Here is an 18,453-nt window from a genome sequence, read left to right on the forward strand (position 1 = left end):
GAATTGAAACACGAAATTGTCATATAAGATTATAAAGTAGATCTATGAGATTAAATGTGATATTAAAACGTTAACGTTATTAAAACTCGAAAAGCTGCTTAATCATATATTTTATAATCGCACTTTGCTTTTTTTTTGAATAAAGTTTTAGGCTGCATTGTGATGTCTCCACTTATAGCTATGGTCAAGCATGTTAAGTGCATCTGATTATATATAGAAACACTACGGTAACTTTGGTCTTGAAAATTGATATCAATTTAGACAATTTGAGGTAATTCAAAAGATGCAGCAGCAACAAGTGTGATTTTAAATGTTCTGTCAAAAATGATTTACTTTTGGACATCGAAAGATCTATCATTTATAATATGGACTGATACATATAATAAACTGAATTATGACACACACTTCATTAACTGGCTGATAATAAGATGCAAACTAAGAAAACAGAAAAACTAACCAAACATATATTCGAGAAAAATATTTAAACTACGATACAAAAATTCTTTCTTTTCTAAATATGAGCTGCCAAATTAACTGTAGTCGAACAGTTCTCAGTTCTCAATATCCTTAAACCTTTAATTGAGACTGTACATCAAAGATATAACAGCAGGATGTATTAATATTTCACCAAGTTGACCAGAATGTAACGTTAGATTGTGCCACCAGATACAGCTGTGTAACTCTTAGCTCTGATGTACACAAACTTACTAAAGTGGGGAGGGACCACCTCAATATTTCTTTTTGTAGTTAGACCATTCTTTTTGTCCACTGTGAAGTACTCTGACCATTGCAGTGCTTGCCTGCCTGTTGATCCTGACAGTTTGAAAGTGATGTTGAATGATTGGTCAGGTTTCAGTTTGATGGAGGATCGATCTGAGGAGTCCCGTTGAAAGAGGACGATTTTAACCTCTCGCCCAGAAATTGTGTACTGGCCATAGGTGACATCTTTGTTAGTACTTGTTCTATCTTTGAGGGCAGCAACGGCATATTGTGGTGCTTGTGTGGTGTTAAGACCAAGTACAAGGCCATCAGAGAAAAAGCGAAGAAACCGATGGTAGAAGACAGTCTGCAGCGTGCAGCACATGTTTGGTTTCTGTGCTCCTTGGCGATGGTACTTGATCCGACTAACATACACCCCATCAAACCTCATGTGAGGTCTATTGATAAAGATTGCTCTCCAAGAGGTCGGGATTGATTTAGGCTGGATATCAGTCCATATTTTCTGACAAGCTGCTTGCCACAGCTGTGGCGTTCTTGCCAGATTGTGGAACCATTTGCAGGTCTCTCCGAAAGTCTCAACTGATCTTAAGTCAAGCTCCATGGACACCACATACCGGAGAATCGTCAAAATTATCTCATTGGGAAGGGCAGAAATGTGAGTACCTGAAACACTCCTTTCGGGAAAACAAGTGTAAACATCTTCAAAACGTGTTTCAGAAGTGTTAAATTTTTCAGGCCACTGACCTCTTCCAACTGGTAAGGTAGATAGGTCCTGGCCTTCAACCTGTGGATTCTACAGTTAAGATAGAATGAAAGATTTAATCTGTATTACAATTGGTCAGTTGTCTTATGAGATCTACATTAAAGAATCTGAATAAAACAAAATATACACCTCCTCAAGTCCAGGAATTATCAAGTTTCCAGTAGCAGTTGAGCTGGCCCCAAGATCGATATTAACACCAATATGTTTCTCGATATCAGGGACAAGCCTTAGAGCCTGCCGAAAATACTCAATTGCTTCATAACAGTACCCTTCTCTTTCTAGTTGCATTCCCTTCACATACAATTGCTTTGCTTCTATTTGTTTCGATTGCTTTGTCGGACATTTGCCAAACAGTTCGTTTTTCCAGGCATTTCTAAATTGCGCTAGCTCATCCACATAAGACATTATAGGGATATCATGTAACGCACTAGCTCATACACGTGGGCACAGTCTTCTTTTCCAAGGATAGTTTTCATTGCTAGATGAATGTTTGTCAGTGTTATGAAAGTTGTTAGCATAATGAGATGTTGAACGGTTAGAAAATTATTTTCATCAATTAATGATCAGCTGAAAATAACCATGAATCCAAGATTGAATGAATCTCAAAATAGCAGTAAACAAAAGCGCAGAAGCATCACAATCTGAATGATTGGAAATGTCTTAATTCTGCTTTGTCAATTTTACTATGGGGTTGTTATGTAATAATAATAATAATAATTCTATACTGTTACATAATTTAAAAATTATGGCCCCTTATTGTGGGCAGAGTATGTGTCTTTATTTAAGTGTCCTGATTTAAAAACCATCTGAGTGACTGCATTGAAATAATTTAAGGAGAGTACCATAAAAACGTTTAAACAAAAGGAGTAACAACTAGAACATACTTATATTAATATCAACATTAGAACAAAATACAGTCACCTAATTCTCTTCTCCTACGGTTGAGTATAGAGGAACCATCTTTGGCGTGTATTAGGGACTTAGACCATTACAAATACCCTGCTGTAAGTTTGCAAGGTATGTGGACTAAGTGGGTCGAGAGTACTCGACTTGGAAGTGGGTGTTGAGAATTCTCAACTAAGCTAGAAGATAATGATGTCCAGAAGATGAGGCAGTAGATGGAGTAGTAAAGGAGTAGTAGAGGCTGAAGGGGGAGTGATGTCATTTAAAGGAGATGTAGGACATGAAGGGGGATGGAGGTGAAGGAGTACTATAAGTATAAGTATCAATTCTATGATAGTTCACCGATGGCGATCTGTGCTAAAGATCGGAAGGCAGTGATGCTGCCATCACTACCATCTCTTAAGATAGACCAGCATGGTTGGTCATTAGTGGAGTGCTCTTGAATGGTTTCTCTGTAGGAACAGCGGTACAGTGGACAAGAGAAGATTCGATGGTAATTGTTGTCCAACATCTGACAATTCGGACACTGAGGGTCGCAGTTGTTGGCAACCCTTGCCATGAATGCTGTGAAGGTGATGTCATGGCCATGCAAGAGAGACATTACTTTAGTGTCTGTGCTCCTGCTTGAATAGCGAGGAAACAACTTTTTGCTCCTCTCATCGATGTTATCCAGTATCTCACCCGGATTTATTCTAGGGTTCAGTAGGAGATGTTTATTCCAGGTGAAGTCCATAAAGCGGGTTATTTCGTCTTTTGAATAGCTGACAACACCGTTGTGGACACTAGTCAGAAGGTCTATTCTGCTTCTGTTGAGCTCGTTGGACCCCCTTGTCCACGTTAGGAACTTACGTATCTCATCAATATGGTGCTGATATCGATGGGCCTGGGTTGTTATGTAATCACTGAGGGAAGGGGCGGGAGGCTTTTTAAAAGATAACGCTAGTGTAATTCTGGCACAATAGCTATGTGTAAAACTGATTGCTGAGGGGGGGTTAAATTGTCCAAAAAGTGATTATGTAATATGTGAAAGGTCCCTTATCAAAAACTTCCTTGTGAGACAGTTCAATTACTAATCAAATGATTAGGTATGATGTGAACAGGTCAATCTGGACAATTGGCATCCAATCAATTTGTCTTCAAAATCATTCGAACGACAGTGGCTACATAGACGCAAAAAAATGAATCGTAAGTCATAAATCGAAATGGTAAATCGGACGGAGTGCCACGCTTCGTGTGCACGAGAGAGGTATACAACGAGTACAGTGTAGCAACATACACAGTGACCAATCATCTGTCAATCGTGTTTGTATAATTACATTTATCCGCTTTATTTGTATTAAAAACGCGAAATGCTGCGATGCTGAAGCCTAAAAATATTAGCGATACTAACTTGTAAATTAATTTTAAAAAACAACTTTGAACTTGTCAGGTATCGACAGGCGCGGCATTATTTGAATATGCGCGGCGTTGTCAACAGTACATCACCCTATACAAAATTATATATACTATAACACTTTTTTAGACATATTAATTTGAGGTACAAACTTAATAAAAGCTTAAGTTATAGGGAGTAAGCTGGAAATTTATTTTGAAAATAATATAAATATGTATAATTTTGTGTCGACGAGTCCAACTCAGCACGCGTCCTGGTAGGTTTTAAACCTATAAGTTGTAATCTGTAAACGTTTTAAAAAAAATTAAAAGAGGCAATCGTATTGCAAATTAAAACTTTGAACAAATTTAGACAAGTAACATCCGTCAAATATTTGAAACAAATATTTTACGATTATTACATTTTTATTTACTATGCTTGCTTGTAGTAAAATCTTTTGGAATAGGATTAATCACTTTACACTTGACTGTCACGTAATTTTTTTTGTATCATGTCATATAAAATCTAGCAAAGATGAAAGAGCGCTGCGCACAGGGGTTAGCGCGTCTGATCACACTTTTACAGTTCACATAGCCATGTGTCTACGCGTACTGCATGACGCGCTTGTTTCACGGTGGTCGCGCGTTACTGCAAGCGAGAGGGCTCTGGTTAGAGCAACTTTTACAGTATGCACGGCATTGCTCGGACCAAATAAAAGACCAAATAAAGACCTGATTGCGCTTGCAGTAGCATACACGTAAAACAAGCGCGCCCGCGCCGCAGTGGTGCAATCATAGCACATGGTTTATAGGTGAATGCATGGCAAAAAAGCGCTTCATTTATTTTTTAAATCGAAGATTTATTTTAACAGAAATGTTTTATGTTCGAAAATCCACTACCAAGTATAATTTTATTTTAAAAATTTATAAATTATTTAATTGCTTTGACCGAATTCCTTGGCCTTCTAGTGCTTGCCATGCAGTAGCTTATCGCATCATTTAGTATGTAGTACGCCTAGGCACATATTGATAACGGTGTTACAATGCAAGGGTCCTGGAAGTAGAGAAAGGAAGCTTCACGCCGTTAGTTTTCTCAACGTCTGGTGGAATGGGTGGTGAAGCTGAAAGACTAGTAAAGAAGTTGGCTAATAAGACGGAATACCACACAGGGCAGAGGTACTCAGATGCTGTGGGATACATTAGGAAACGCCTTCCTTTCGAAATCTTAAGAACGACGGTAATTTCTCTCTGGGGAGACAGAGGGGCGAGAAAGAACTTTGTCAATATAGATAGTTTAGATTTGAACTTGGAGCCGCAAGGCCAAGGGTGATTTTCAAAATATTGAGATTTTGAAGAGCATTTTTTTTATGTAAGAGTGTTTCGCGCTCCTGCTCCAACCAACGCTGCTAAACCAATTCCTATGATGTATTTGGCTCACGAGACTGAGAAGAAAAGAGCATATAATGCAAGGGTCCTAGAAGTGGAAAAAGCTACCTTTACACCTTTAGTTTTCTCCACAACAGGAGGCATGGGAGTCGAAGCGCAACGCTTGATTAAAAAGCTTGCACAAAAGATGGAATCTCCAACGGGTCAGCGTTATTCAGACTCAGTTACATATCTTAGAAAGCGCTTGCGCTTTGAGGTATTAAAGACAACGGTTATTTCGATAAGGGGGGACAGAGGGCCCAAGTTGCGATATAAACCAGACAATATTGAAGATTTAGATTTAAATATTGAGCCCTTTGGCTAGAGAATACTTTCTTGAATATTTTCGATAGTTTTTAATATTGGTAATATTAATGAATTGTAATTGATTGATATGTAATATTTAGGCCCGTGGCCAGTTTTCACAAAAGATTTTGAAGGGTTATTTTTATATAGGGTCATTGTGACATTGTGTGTAAACATTTTATATTTTCAATATGGTAGACAAACATATTTGATAATTTTTAATACTGTATTGTTATATGATGTGGAAGTCTGACCTTAGAAGAGGACTAAAGATCCGTCTATTTGTTGCTACTGTGGAGTCAATACTTCTTTATGGTTCTGAAACGTGGACGTTGACAGAGCAATTGAAGAAACGCATTGATGGCTGCTACACTAGAATGCTAAGGATGGCACTAAATGTGGATTGGAAGCAGCGCAAAACCAACAAAGAAGTCTATGGCAACCTACCAAATCAAATCAAATCAAAATATAATGACACAAACATCATCACACATCATCAAAAATATATCTACTAAAATTTAAAAATTATCTTTAATCTATTGGCCTAAACAACCAAGTTAAAATGAATCAACAACTTAAAATGCACAGGTGTACCATGAAAACAAGTTTCTATTGGTATATATTCTGTAAAACCCTCTGGTGTCGAGATTACTCCATCAGATCCCAAATTCGGATCCACTACTGTTAAGGAGACCCGCATCCAGTAGGGACTGTCAGCGGTAAGCTACAGCTCCTGCTGGTAATCGACTCGGAAAACAGTGGTGGTCCCCGTTTTTGGGTTGGAAATGATGAAAACCAGATCTAAATCAGTTGAGAACAAAAATACCGAATCCAGATCAATGTACAGACCCAGAAGAAACAAATAAAACTGTCTCTCAAGCAATCAAGGATTTGAGGACACTTACCGAGACTTGTCCAATATGCGATCTTAAAGTGACTGAGTATGACGATGGCTTGCTGTGCGAAAGATGTCACTCATGGCATCATAGGACTTGCTTGAAGATCAGTAAAACAGAATACAAGAAACTGAGTGAAAGCGATGATGAATATCTATGTACAAGTTGCGTAAAAACAACATCAAAGGACGCTGATACTGTGGTAGAAGAGGCAAAGGAGTGCTGTTTCCCAGATCATGAAAATGTAAGTGATCCATCTCGATTGAAATTAGGACCATGGAATAGTTGGGAAGTTCTGACAAAATGTGAGGAAATGTATGGTGTTATAGTTAAATGGAGAAGAAACATATTTTTGCTTCCCTCAGGGGCGGCAGGAAAAGCATTCATCGAAGAAATGACTAAAGTGGCCAACAATTTCACATCAGGCAGTGCTATGGAATCAGTGACCATGACCCTTTTGATGATAATGCCATCACTGCTGTTGCAGAAACCCTCAAAGAGGTCCAAAGCAAAGGAACACACTGAAGTGTTGAAGAGAAGACTTGTTTTGTGGCAGGCAGGTAAGCTAGAAGAGCTGCTGCGAGAAGGACAGGAGATTCAGAGGAGATTGGGAAAGGGGAAGCATAAACATGGCCATGTTGAGAGAGTCTTCACTCGACTCATGATGAAAGGAAAAGTCAGTGCAGCAATGCGGTGGATTGGTGAAAATGCCACCGGGATTCTTGAACCTACTCCAGATGTGATTAAAGTGCTGAAAGAGAAGCATCCCAAGGCATCACCTGCATCAAAGGGAAGCTGTCTGAGTGGACCAGCGAAGAGGGTAGAGCCGGTTATATTTGACAGTATTGACGGGGAATCGATAAGACAAGCAGCAAAGAGAGTACAGGGTGCTGCAGGGCCTTCAGGAATGGATGCGGATGCATGGAAGAGACTACTGTGTTCTAAACAGTTTGGTAAGAAGTGTGAGGATCTATGTAATGCCATAGCAGGGATAGCAAGGAAACTATGTGTCCGGAATTTGGATCCAACGCTGTTGACCTCATTGACAGCATGTCGACTTGTCCCCCTGGATAAAAAGCCTGGAGTCAGGCCAGTAGGCATAGGTGAAGTCTTAAGAAGGATAATAGGGAAAACAGTAATGACCCTCCTACAGAAAGATCTGGTTGGAGCAACTGCTCCTATTCAAGTTTGTGCTGGTCTTCAGGGAGGAGTGGAAGCAGCAGTCCATGCTGCAAGGGACTGCTTTGAAGACCCTGAAACTGAAGCTATCATCTTAGTGGATGCATTCAACTTGCTGAACCGAGAGGCTGCTCTCAACAACATGAACATCGTATGTCCGGAAGTTGCTACTTACATTATGAACACCTACAGAATGCCTGCTAGACTGTTCATTGCAGGAGGAGATGAGCATCTTTTTAGTGAAGAAGGGACCACACAAGGTGATCCACCTGCCATGGGATTTTATGCCTGTGGTACAATACCATTGATTGATGCAGGAAACATTGAGAGAAATGTGACTCAGATCTGGTATGCTGATGACTCTGCTGCTGGGGGAAAACTGGAGGAAATAAGGAAGTGGTGGGATAACCTCTGTATTAAAGGACCACTCTTTGGATACAACCCTAAATCTTCTAAAACATGGGTGATAGTCAAGCCTGAGCACGAAGAGAAGGCAAGAACCCTATTCCCAGATGTCAATGTGACAAGCATTGGTCGACGATATCTGGGCAGCTTCATCGGAACAGACCAAGGAAAAGAGGCTTTCATTGAGGGAAAAGTTCAAGAATGGTGTCGTGATCTTAAACAGTTAAGTGATATAGCATCAAGAGAACCTCAAATAGCATACAGTGCATACATGTATGGGCTTAGTAAAAGATGGAACTATGTGTGCAGAACTACCCCAGGAGTTGCAGATAGGCTCACTCCTCTAGAACAAGTAACACGTGATGAGTTTATCCCAGCTATCATTAACAGGCTGTTTAGCTGCACTGATGAACTAAGGAACATAATGGCTCTACCACCAAGATATGGAGGATTGGGTATACCAGTTATGATGGAAATGGCAGACCGAGAGTACAATTTCTCATGTAGAGCCACAAAACCCCTTAAAGGACCAGTTAACTGAAAAATTTGTAGTCTCCAATTTGGCTAAGATTTAAATCAGCTGTGACAAACTGGTAAAGAATCGTATCGCCGAAAGAACCAACTCTCTAGCGTACGTGTAACGCGTGTTATTACAATAATAAGCTGTGGCCTCGTGACGTCACGAAGTCCCTCAATGCGCGCTGGCATAGCTCGTAATACGTTGCAAATGTTTATCGTTGTCAATAAAACACCTGTAACTCACTCAAATTTTAGAATTATGACTATTTCCCTAGTTCTCCAAAATCCTTATAGTATTGGCTATCACCTTGTTGTTGTTGTTGCTTTGTTACCGCTACTCCTACTTTTTATTAACCTCCAGAACGCACGGCATAGCGTAATACATTACAAATGTTTATCATTGTCGATTAAACACGTGTAACTCACTCAAATTTCAGAATTATGACTATTTCCCTAGTTCTCCAAAATCCTTATAGTCTTGGCTATCACCTTGTTGTTGTTGTTGCTTTGTTACCGCTACTCCTACTTTTTATTAACCTCCAGAACGCACGGCATAGCGTAATACATTACAAATGTTTATCATTGTCAATAAAACACGTGTAACTCACTCAAATTTTAGAATTATGACTATTTCCCTAGTTCTCCAAAATCCTTATAGTTTTGGCTATCACCTTGTTGTTGTTGTTGTTGCTTTCAGCCGAGTATATGATTCAAGTAGACACTTTTATTTGAATAAAAAACAAAACATAATATACGAATATCTAAGTGAATTGAACTATAAATAGACATTGACGATCCCTAAGTAGGGTAAGTACTACAAATGCATAGAAACTAGAATTGTTGAAGTGTATTACTGTTGGATTGAGATGAAAATTCGCTTTCTTTAAAACCCACGTACTCGTTTGAAATGCTCGGATATTTGGTTCTTATTGATTGGATTACACACGCAGGGAGCCTGTACCGATTATTTTTCCCCAGTCCATGAAACTCTAACAAATTTAGAAAGGATCTATAAGCTGTATGGCGTAGAAGTTGGTGGAAACTCTCCTGGTCATCTTTATCCGGATAACTAATAGTTTTGTGACCATATGTGGCCATTTCTAATGCGTCTCTATTTAAAATAAAATTGCAAAATTTGCTGTGTTCAGTTATACATTGATTTTCTGTTTCCATCATGTCTCGAACAACGTTAACGTCAGAGCAACAGTAGGAAACTTCCCCTTCAGGTAGTGTTTCGCATTTCCCACAAATACACCAATCTTTTGAGTGAACACTAACGGGAGCACACAACCGATTTTCTACGTCATCGTCCTCTTCATCTGTGTCACAGTCCTGCTCCTTACAAAGTTCTTGGTCGCTATCATGGTCACTGAGATCTAGCCGATAGGGGTCAAATGCCAAACTGTACATGATGGATGTTGAATTGTTGATCACCCCACAGTCATCCGGAATGTTCTCGTTTTCCTCCTCACTACTTGAATCAGAAGTTACTTCTGCAGAGGTTGAGTCACTTTGCACGTCATGCTCAGTGGAATTGTTGTCCAAGTCATTAGCCATTGGTAAATGTAGTACGTAATCTTCCTACTACTCAGACTCTTACTCCTAAAACCAAGACATTTTCAAAATATTTTAATTTTATTTGCTTCTTATAATTTCAAAGTCTATACAAAGGCCTAAATCTTGGATCTGTATGTACTATGTAATAATATATGAACGGATAAAAGGGTCAGGGTGTATTTCAAACTTCAACTTTTGACTTGATCAACTACACTCGCTCAATAATGTATATTAAATAGTTGAATATAAATGATCAGAGTGTAACTCTGTAATATAATATTACAGCTGTTCGGAAGAATACGAGCAGTCGAATAGTCCGCTCTCCTAAAAGAGTTTGATCCGAGAGCAATTATATTTATTGCATAGCGGAATTTCTTACTGTATAATCCACACGTGCTAGACAGTACAGGAGACAAGAAGTCTGGCTATTTTACGGCCGTTCCCACGGGACCATTCCGATTGGAGCTAGTAGTAGTAGCTCCTATCAGAATGGTGCCGTGGGAACCGAATTACCGCCAAAAATACCCGGGATACCAAATACCTGATTGAAGTGTACGGTATGCGGTGTGTTTTGAATTTGACTTACCTATAGTTGTCATCCTAATTGTATTACCATAAATAAACTACTGGTAAAATTAAATACCAAGTGCAGACTGCAGTCAATCGACCCACTGAAAAACTATAGAATTTTCGAGACCCTATTATTCTTTGGCCATAATATATTACGGTGCGATTGATTCTGAGATGGCTAGATGACAAATGTTAATCTATAAAATTCTTAAACTATGATCTTTTAACATTTCACGTAAAACATTGTCGCCATAGGTTGATCATGAACACTAACAGCTTAATTTTAGATAAATGACTCATGAGTTTCTGTGCCGCATACAACTGCACTAAGCGTCTTGGACGGGATGAGAGCAGTTACCGAAACTTTATTCGCTTCTATAAGTTTCCGTTGGAGAACAATAAGGCTTATTCACGTACGAGAATGTGGGTTTCTAGAATTGACAGAGAAATGACACACATGAATTTTAAAAGCATGCGAATATGCTCTGATCATTTTTGCGATGATGACTTTGTCCAGACCACCTTCTATCGCACCACAATCCAGGACCCCGAGCATTGGAAGGGGATTCCGATACTGCTAAAACCTGACGCTATACCCAACACGATACGGGAGACAGGAGAGCGGCGAACACCACGGCCAGCATCAGCAGTTAGTAACACCAGCAGTATAAACACACCAGTCCTTAAAGTTAAACGTACGGGAGTTAAACGTCGGCTCACAATGACAAATCCAATCGAGCATATAGATAACTTATTGAACGTTAATAAGTCTTTGATAGATAAAAATGATCAAGCAATAGTGTCTCTAAGAACCCCTAGCAGTAGCACTTCCTCTGCCCCTACGACTCCAGTTAGTCTTGGCTTAGACGTGGTATGTCCAAGTATTTTAGATCAGGTTCAGGAGACTACTTTGAATAAAACCCGTGTGAAATCAGTATATGTTCAGACAGAATGTTTCAGATGCAATAATTGCTGTAAAAGTAACAATGTTCGGGACATTAGAGAAAACGAGTCCGTAGTGCAGAGTTTAGGTTCAGAGGATGAAATTGTGTTAGATGATCGTGATATAATATACACTGGTAGTGCAGATTATTCGTTTCTTCCGACAAATAGTGCTCACAATCAAAATGCTTTGTCAATGTCAGTAAATAAAACATTTACAAGCCAAAAACGAAACATAAATAAGATAACACCCGTGAAATCTGTCATAGTTGACGTTGAAATGCTACTGCAACTCTTTAAATACTGTCTGCATTGCAGTTCTCCAGTTGAATCTATTAAAACCAACTATTCGGGATCTGCTGTAGCAGTGGAGTGTATGTGCTTAATGGGACACAGCTTTGTTTGGCGGTCGGGTGATATGCCACATCGAATCGCACTCCTTAACGTTAGATTAAGCGCTGCTGCAACACTCAGTGGGCTAGGTTATTCGACATTTGAAACATTTTTCAAGCTTCTTGAACTTCCCCCTTTATCTAAACCTGCGTTCTACAAATTAGTCAAGACTTGGCTCTATCCAGTAATTGCGAGGGATTATGCTTTGATGAGAACTAAAACAATCGAAGACTTGAAAAAATGTGACGAAGTGACTATTTGTGGTGACGCACAATACGATAGTCCGGGGTATAGTGCAAAATTTTGCACATACACGCTCATGCAGTGTGGAACTGATAGGATCGTGGACTTTTTACCCATCCAGAAGGGCCAGTATGAGGGGGAACTAGAGCGGAATGCGTGCGAAGAAATTCTCAAGATGTTAACAGAAGAGGACCAGTTGAAAATAACTAGTTTTGTAACGGATGCTCATATTGGGATCGGCAAACTAATGCGTGAAAGTTACCCCTCTGTTCAACATTCGTATGACATTTGGCATTTTGGTAAATCCCTGAGGAAGAAGTTTAAAAAAGCCAGCAAGAAAAACCCAAAAATTGCGTCATGGGAAAATTCCCTCGTAAACCACTTTTGGTGGTCAGCTCAAAACTGTAACGGTAACCCTGAACTTTTAATGGAACTTTTTCACGCTTCACTGTTTCATGTACTCAATATTCACGCGTGGGGGAACAGAAGAAAAATCCACCAACAGTTTAAGACATTAAAGGGTACCAAACCTTACCCTAAGCCTCCAACTTTAGACAAGCTCAACCAAAAGTGCTTGCATCAAACACTGACAAAGGGTGCGAGCAGGAAAGGGATGTGGTTTAAAATAGGCGATTCTGACTTTGAGGCCCTGTTTAAGGTTATTACTAATACTAGAATGTGTAATTCCATGAAAAAGTGCGCAAAATTCCTCCATACCGGAGCACTAGAAGCACTCCACTGTGCCAAATTGAAGTATTTGCCGAAAAGGAAAGCTTTTTCTATGGATTCTACTATCGTCCTGATGATGCTGGTCTGTATTGAGCACAACGAAAACCTGAGAATAGGGACGACTTCAAAACCAAGGACTAAAGTTGCCTACTCAAGAGCTCAAAAACAATATGTTTTGAAAAATAACTATTTTAGAGACAATATTTCGTACAAGAAGTCATTTTTAGAACTTGTTCAAAACCATGTTAAAAGCAATACCAAGCTTCCTATTGACCTAGGTAGATATAAGCGTAAGGTTGTGCCGAAAAGGTTTCATACTGCTGAGAAACCTAGCAAAGTGTTGTTAGAGCAGAAAAGATTGAGCAGAATGGGAAAATAGATCATATAGCTAGCTATATAGTGACTTTGATTATATTTTTAGGTATCTCAAGATTCTTATGATCTACTAATTTGAACCATTTGTGTCGGTTAATTAAGCTCTTTTTATTGTCTAACTCTAAAGTTGTGTATTATGTCCAATTTCTACCTGTAAAATACAGTCACGCGAGCTCCTCAGAGCCTCTGCGCGCGCAATGAGGGACTTCGTGACGTCATCACCAAAATAATACAAACGCTATTTACACGCGTTAGAGAGCAGTTAGAGATTTAGGAATTTCGACTCGTTGCTTAGTTTGCTATTTGTCACAATCTGTCAAAATATGAGGATAACTTTTTTTTCAGTTAACTGGTCCTTTAAAGAAGCTATTCTCAAGCAGATAGACAACTACACAGAGGACTGGAGACACAGTAAAGGAGTGAAAACTGAGATAACGACTGAACGAAATCTCTTCTATCAACAAAAACAAGCAGAAATACGCCAGGAGCTTGAGTCAACACCACTGGCAAAGTTGATGTTCCAACTAGCGGCTGAGAAAGGGGCAAGTGCTTGGCTAACAGCACTACCTTTAAAAGAGTATGGATATCTGATGAATAAACAACAGTTCTCAGATGCAATAGCTCTCAGATACAACCTGAACTTAAAGGACTGCCCTAAGACATGTACGTGTGGCCAGAAATACTCAGCAAACCATGCGCTCATCTGCAAACTTGGTGGATATGTGTCACTGCGGCACAACTCGCTGAGAGACACCTTTGCAGAACTAATGAGAACTGTGAAATGCAAGGATGTGCAGACGGAGCCAGTTCTTCTACCAGTTGATGGTCTAGAATTACCAAGGGGAACAGTCCTAGGAGACCAAGCCAGGCTGGACATTTCTGCAAGATCGATTTGGAATGCTTCAGAGAGGGCATTTTTTGATGTAAGGGTATTTCATGCCCCAGCCCCCTCCAATGCAAGCAAATCGATACCAGCAATGTACCTTTCCCATGAAAATGAGAAAAAGCGATGTTACAATGCAAGGGTTCTTGAAGTGGAGAAAGGAAGCTTCACACCTTTAGTGTTCTCGACTTCTGGTGGAATGGGTGGTGAAGCTGAGAGACTGGTCAAGAAGCTGGCCAGTAAGATGGAGTACCACACTGGCCAGAGGTACTCAGACGCTGTAGGATACATCAGAAAGCGCCTTCGCTTTGAAATCCTTAGAACAACAGTGATTTCTCTCCGTGGAGACAGGGGTGCAAGAAAAAACATTGTTGATATAAACAGTCTAGATCTTAACTTGGAGCCACAAGGCCAAGGGTAATTTTTGATTGTTAAGGGAATTTTTTGAATTCTTTAAGGGTTGATTTTATATAGGGTCATTGCTATATTATGTGTATATTGTTTGAATAATTTTATTACCATGAAAGTTAAAATGAATCTAATTTACATACTTTCCACTACTATATAAGTTGATAAAGCGTTTTTTAGCAACATGAGGATTACACATAAGATATTCATTGTGCTTCTCTTTATTAGTAGCATAATTTAATCCCTCAATCTTTCCTAATACTTCGTCCGAAATATACCAAAAATGACTGTCATTTACAGATCCGTTTAAAATAGTCTCTTTTTTGAAAGCCTCTAATCTCATTTTAAAACTTAACACAGTCCCACAATTCTTGACATCCGAGGGGAGTTTGTTCCAATATGGTCTCACCCTCTCCGGAAGAAAAGAACTATGGACTTTCTTCATTTTACTGCTACTTTTACTGCATCTACTGTTTGATACCACATTAAGACCAGATCTGCTCATACTGAACAAATCAGCTCCGTAGTTGGCCAAACCACTTATAATTTTAAAAGATTCAATGAGGTCCCCACGTATTCGCCGCTCTGCCAGCGTTGTTAAATTGAGGATTTCCAGTCGACGACTGTATGGAAGAGTACCCACCTCGTCAATCAGACGGGTAAACCGCCTCTGGACGCTCTCCAGCTCCAAGATGATCCCCCAACTTCCATGAGCCGCAACTGGACTCCAGTGCAACCATGAAGATCCAAGAGCGCAGGATGCGACTAGCAGGCCATATCCACCGGCACCCAGAACTAGTCGCAAACCGCTTGCTACTCTGGGAACCAACTCATGGGGTGCGGAGTAGGGGGAGACCATCCATGACTTATGTTGATAGCTTACGAGCTGACACGGGTCTCAACGACACTGGAGAAATGGGCGGACTTATGGAGGATAGAGTTTTATGGAGACAGCGCATCAATACTCGGACGCTGAAGCCGCCTTAAGTCAAGTCAGTAAGTCATTGTTATATGGAGAGAATCCTTCATAAAGCGTTTTTTAGTTGTATTGTTGATAAAATACGAAATAAAACCACCTAATGACTAAAGGGTCATTAAAGATATCCACAAATTTCTGTTGAGTCATTAGAAACTGAGTCTTGCTAGCGGTATAAGTATAATTACCATTTTATTTATGCTACCACTTACCAGTGTCACAATTCCCATAGTACATTTAATAAATTAAAATTTCCCAGAAGGATTGTTTTGAAATCAAATTATTCCATTTGCTACAAATGTTCTTCAGACATTAATATATTATCGTATTGTTCTGTTCCAAATTCGATGGTACACTCTTTGTAAACATATTACACAGTTTTTATTATTTTATTGATTTATATTTCTTTTTAACTTGTTGACTGAATTAAATTATGGTGGAGTGAATTTTAAGTAAAGTTTAACACCCTTCCTGTTCACTGTTATAACATCGATTATTTGGCATATCATTTTCTACCGTACAATTAACACATTTTTGTATTTTAGAGATAAAGAAAGGTCATTTAAACAATATATTCATTCAATTAAATCAAGTGATACAACTGGCAGAGCACAATACATATATATACCAATTTTTTCTCCCTACTCTTGCCAATGGCAAAAAGATCGTAGGGAATAAGTAATCTGGTTTTGGATTTATGAGGTAGCCCGATGGACCTACGGTGTCGACAAAAGTCTGCTCCTTCGCAATATAGACCACTCCCCTATAATTAAGTGTATAGGAAGCGTATGTTATGCTGCGCGCGACTCTAGCCATGTGTTAATTAATTACAGTGAAATTTCTCCTTCGCTAAGTTATTTTCCGCAATTTTCTGGATTTATTAAATGTTGATGCAGCGCTGCATTGGTGAAATAAGTCGTCAATTTTTACCATGCACAAATCCTACTCATTTATTAAAAAAACATTGCATAGTAAGTAATTATATGGTGCACTTTTTTCCAGTCACACTTTTCACTCAAAATAATTGATGGTACAAGTAAATTGATCGTGCGTGGTTCAAGAAAACAACAAATTTCCAAGAGAGGTTTAAACGCGGCGAAATTCTTGTTGAACTTGAAACAAACAAATATATAATACACTAAATTTTGAAAAATATATTTTACTCCATCATGGGGGCAGGGATGAAGTTGTATGAGGATTCTGATAGAGGGGTCTCATGTTTGCATTGCAAATCTTATCCTCGTTCTTACACGCCTCACCACATCACAATAATAATGTCCTGTCATTGCCCATGATTAAGTGTTGTGCCGTGCTATAATATTAAGGTTAAATTACCGTTACAATTCCTTTAAATCTGCTACACCTGTGTTTTAATGAAAGAATAAATTATTCAATATACACATAATATAGCAATGATCTTTGTCCAGCTATAAGGTTGGACAACCCCGAAAAATAAAAACTAATACAATAAATTCCTATTTATGAAGCGGGACGATATTTATGGGGGTTGGGCTGCAGGGTTTCTATCCATGGAAAGTTTCAAGCCATCTAGTATAGCCACTGATAAAAGACAATTTTATTATTGATTACCAATTTATTACTGTTTGATGAATTATTTTTTCAGTGAGTTCTTTCTAAGCATGTGAGGCGTGAGCAAATGTTACAATTGCTACATATTATAACCAACATTGCTTATATTCTGCCTTGTAAACAAAGAGCAAATCTTCTTAATGCCTTCTTCCTGTCCTAAAACTAAAACTTCATCCTATTAAAGTAAAGGCCAGTTGTTACCACAAGCTATTATACCGTCCCTCTCAAAAACATGCCTCAGCCTCCATCAAAAACAATTTTAGTTTTCAGTCCTTCTAGTTTCCAAAAATCTACCGAGCTAGTGTTCTGGTGTGCACAAAAGCCCCTAAGCCCGTGCATTCCTTGCCCCGCTAGCTGCCAGTCCTTGACAAACTTCCAATAGCAAAGATCAACTAGTCATTTACAAATTGAGCACTATACAATTTTAATTGTTTTAAATATTTGACTTTGTAAAATGAGCTAAAACATTGATTTATTAGTTTCATTGATTTATTAGTTTCATTGAATTTATTTTGTGTATTGTTTCTCTATATTTACCTTTCGCTTTAAAGTGTCAAACATGAGTAACAACAAACTATTTTATAGTTAGCCTTAAAACATGGTCAGTGCAAGTGGAGCTCCATCTATGGTTGAGGTCATCTCCCGGTTGGTCAGCGAATACGCTTCCAAGACACCTCAAAAACTTAAACTTATTGACGCCTATCTTGGTTACATTCTGTTCACTGGAATATTCCAGTTCATCTACTGCTGTTTGGTGGGTACATTCCCCTTTAACTCCTTCCTATCAGGATTTATCAGCACTGTTGCCAGCTTTATCTTGGGTGTGTGCTTACGAATCCAGACCAATCCTGCTAATGTTGCTGTATTCAAAGACATTTCAGTTGAGAGAGCTTTTGCAGATTTCGTATTTGCTCACTGTGTGCTTCATTTAGTTGTTCTTAACTTTATTGGTTAATTAGAGTGACATTTTTGACTTTTGATAGCTGACATTATATCCATTATAAAATGCCTTTTTCATGAGAACATAGTATCTAGGTTTAAATATTACTCCAGTAGCAGGCAGGGGTTGAGTGTGCACTTCGCTGCATAGAGTTTTTTGCTACTGAATCGGGTTAAATAGGTCATTGGTAACTCAAATCACCGAGGGGCAAATTTTGTATCGCTAGTCCCAGTCCTACAGGGCAAAATTTCTAAATTGCCCTCAGTCGCAAATTTGGGATTTTTGTATCTCGGCTTCTAAAAGACTTAGAGACTTGAATATTGGCTTAAAATAACCGCAATAGCCTTATTTAAATATACA

The 18,453-nt window shown here is 38.9% G+C and overlaps 3 protein-coding genes across 3 annotated transcripts in view; 1 reads left to right on the forward strand and 2 right to left on the reverse strand.

Moving 5' to 3' along the window:
• Positions 1-18,453, reverse strand: part of LOC134825991 (lysosomal cholesterol signaling protein-like) — a 383,362-nt gene that overhangs the window by 175,039 nt on the left and 189,870 nt on the right. The gene's annotated exons all lie outside the window — the stretch shown is intronic.
• Positions 18-1,973, reverse strand: LOC134825999 (F-box only protein 9-like). Its single transcript, XM_063838241.1, has 2 exons — positions 1,613-1,973; positions 18-1,504 (listed from the first exon to the last, which is right to left on the reverse strand). The coding sequence occupies exons 1-2, from the start codon at positions 1,886-1,888 to the stop codon at positions 650-652; spliced, it is 1,131 nt and encodes a 376-aa protein (XP_063694311.1). The 5' UTR covers positions 1,889-1,973; the 3' UTR covers positions 18-649.
• On the forward strand, positions 17,752-18,108 carry LOC134821111 (dolichyl-diphosphooligosaccharide--protein glycosyltransferase subunit DAD1-like). The gene has a single exon (XM_063831812.1). It carries the CDS (start codon positions 17,752-17,754, stop codon positions 18,106-18,108), a length of 357 nt encoding a protein of 118 aa, XP_063687882.1.

This window comes from Bolinopsis microptera, chromosome 1 (assembly GCF_026151205.1).
Source record: "Bolinopsis microptera isolate Bmic1 chromosome 1, MBARI_Bmic_1.0, whole genome shotgun sequence".
Lineage (NCBI taxonomy): Eukaryota > Metazoa > Ctenophora > Tentaculata > Lobata > Bolinopsidae > Bolinopsis > Bolinopsis microptera.

Coding starts and splice junctions, on each gene's coding strand:
- LOC134825999 (XM_063838241.1), bottom strand. CDS start 1,888: ATGTCTTATGTGGATGAGCTAGCGCAATTTAGAAATGCCTGGAAAAAC. Junction 1,505..1,612: donor TAATTCCTGGACTTGAGGAG/GTGTATATTTTG, acceptor TAGAATCCACAG/GTTGAAGGCCAGGACCTATC.
- LOC134821111 (XM_063831812.1), top strand. CDS start 17,752: ATGGTCAGTGCAAGTGGAGCTCCATCTATGGTTGAGGTCATCTCCCGG.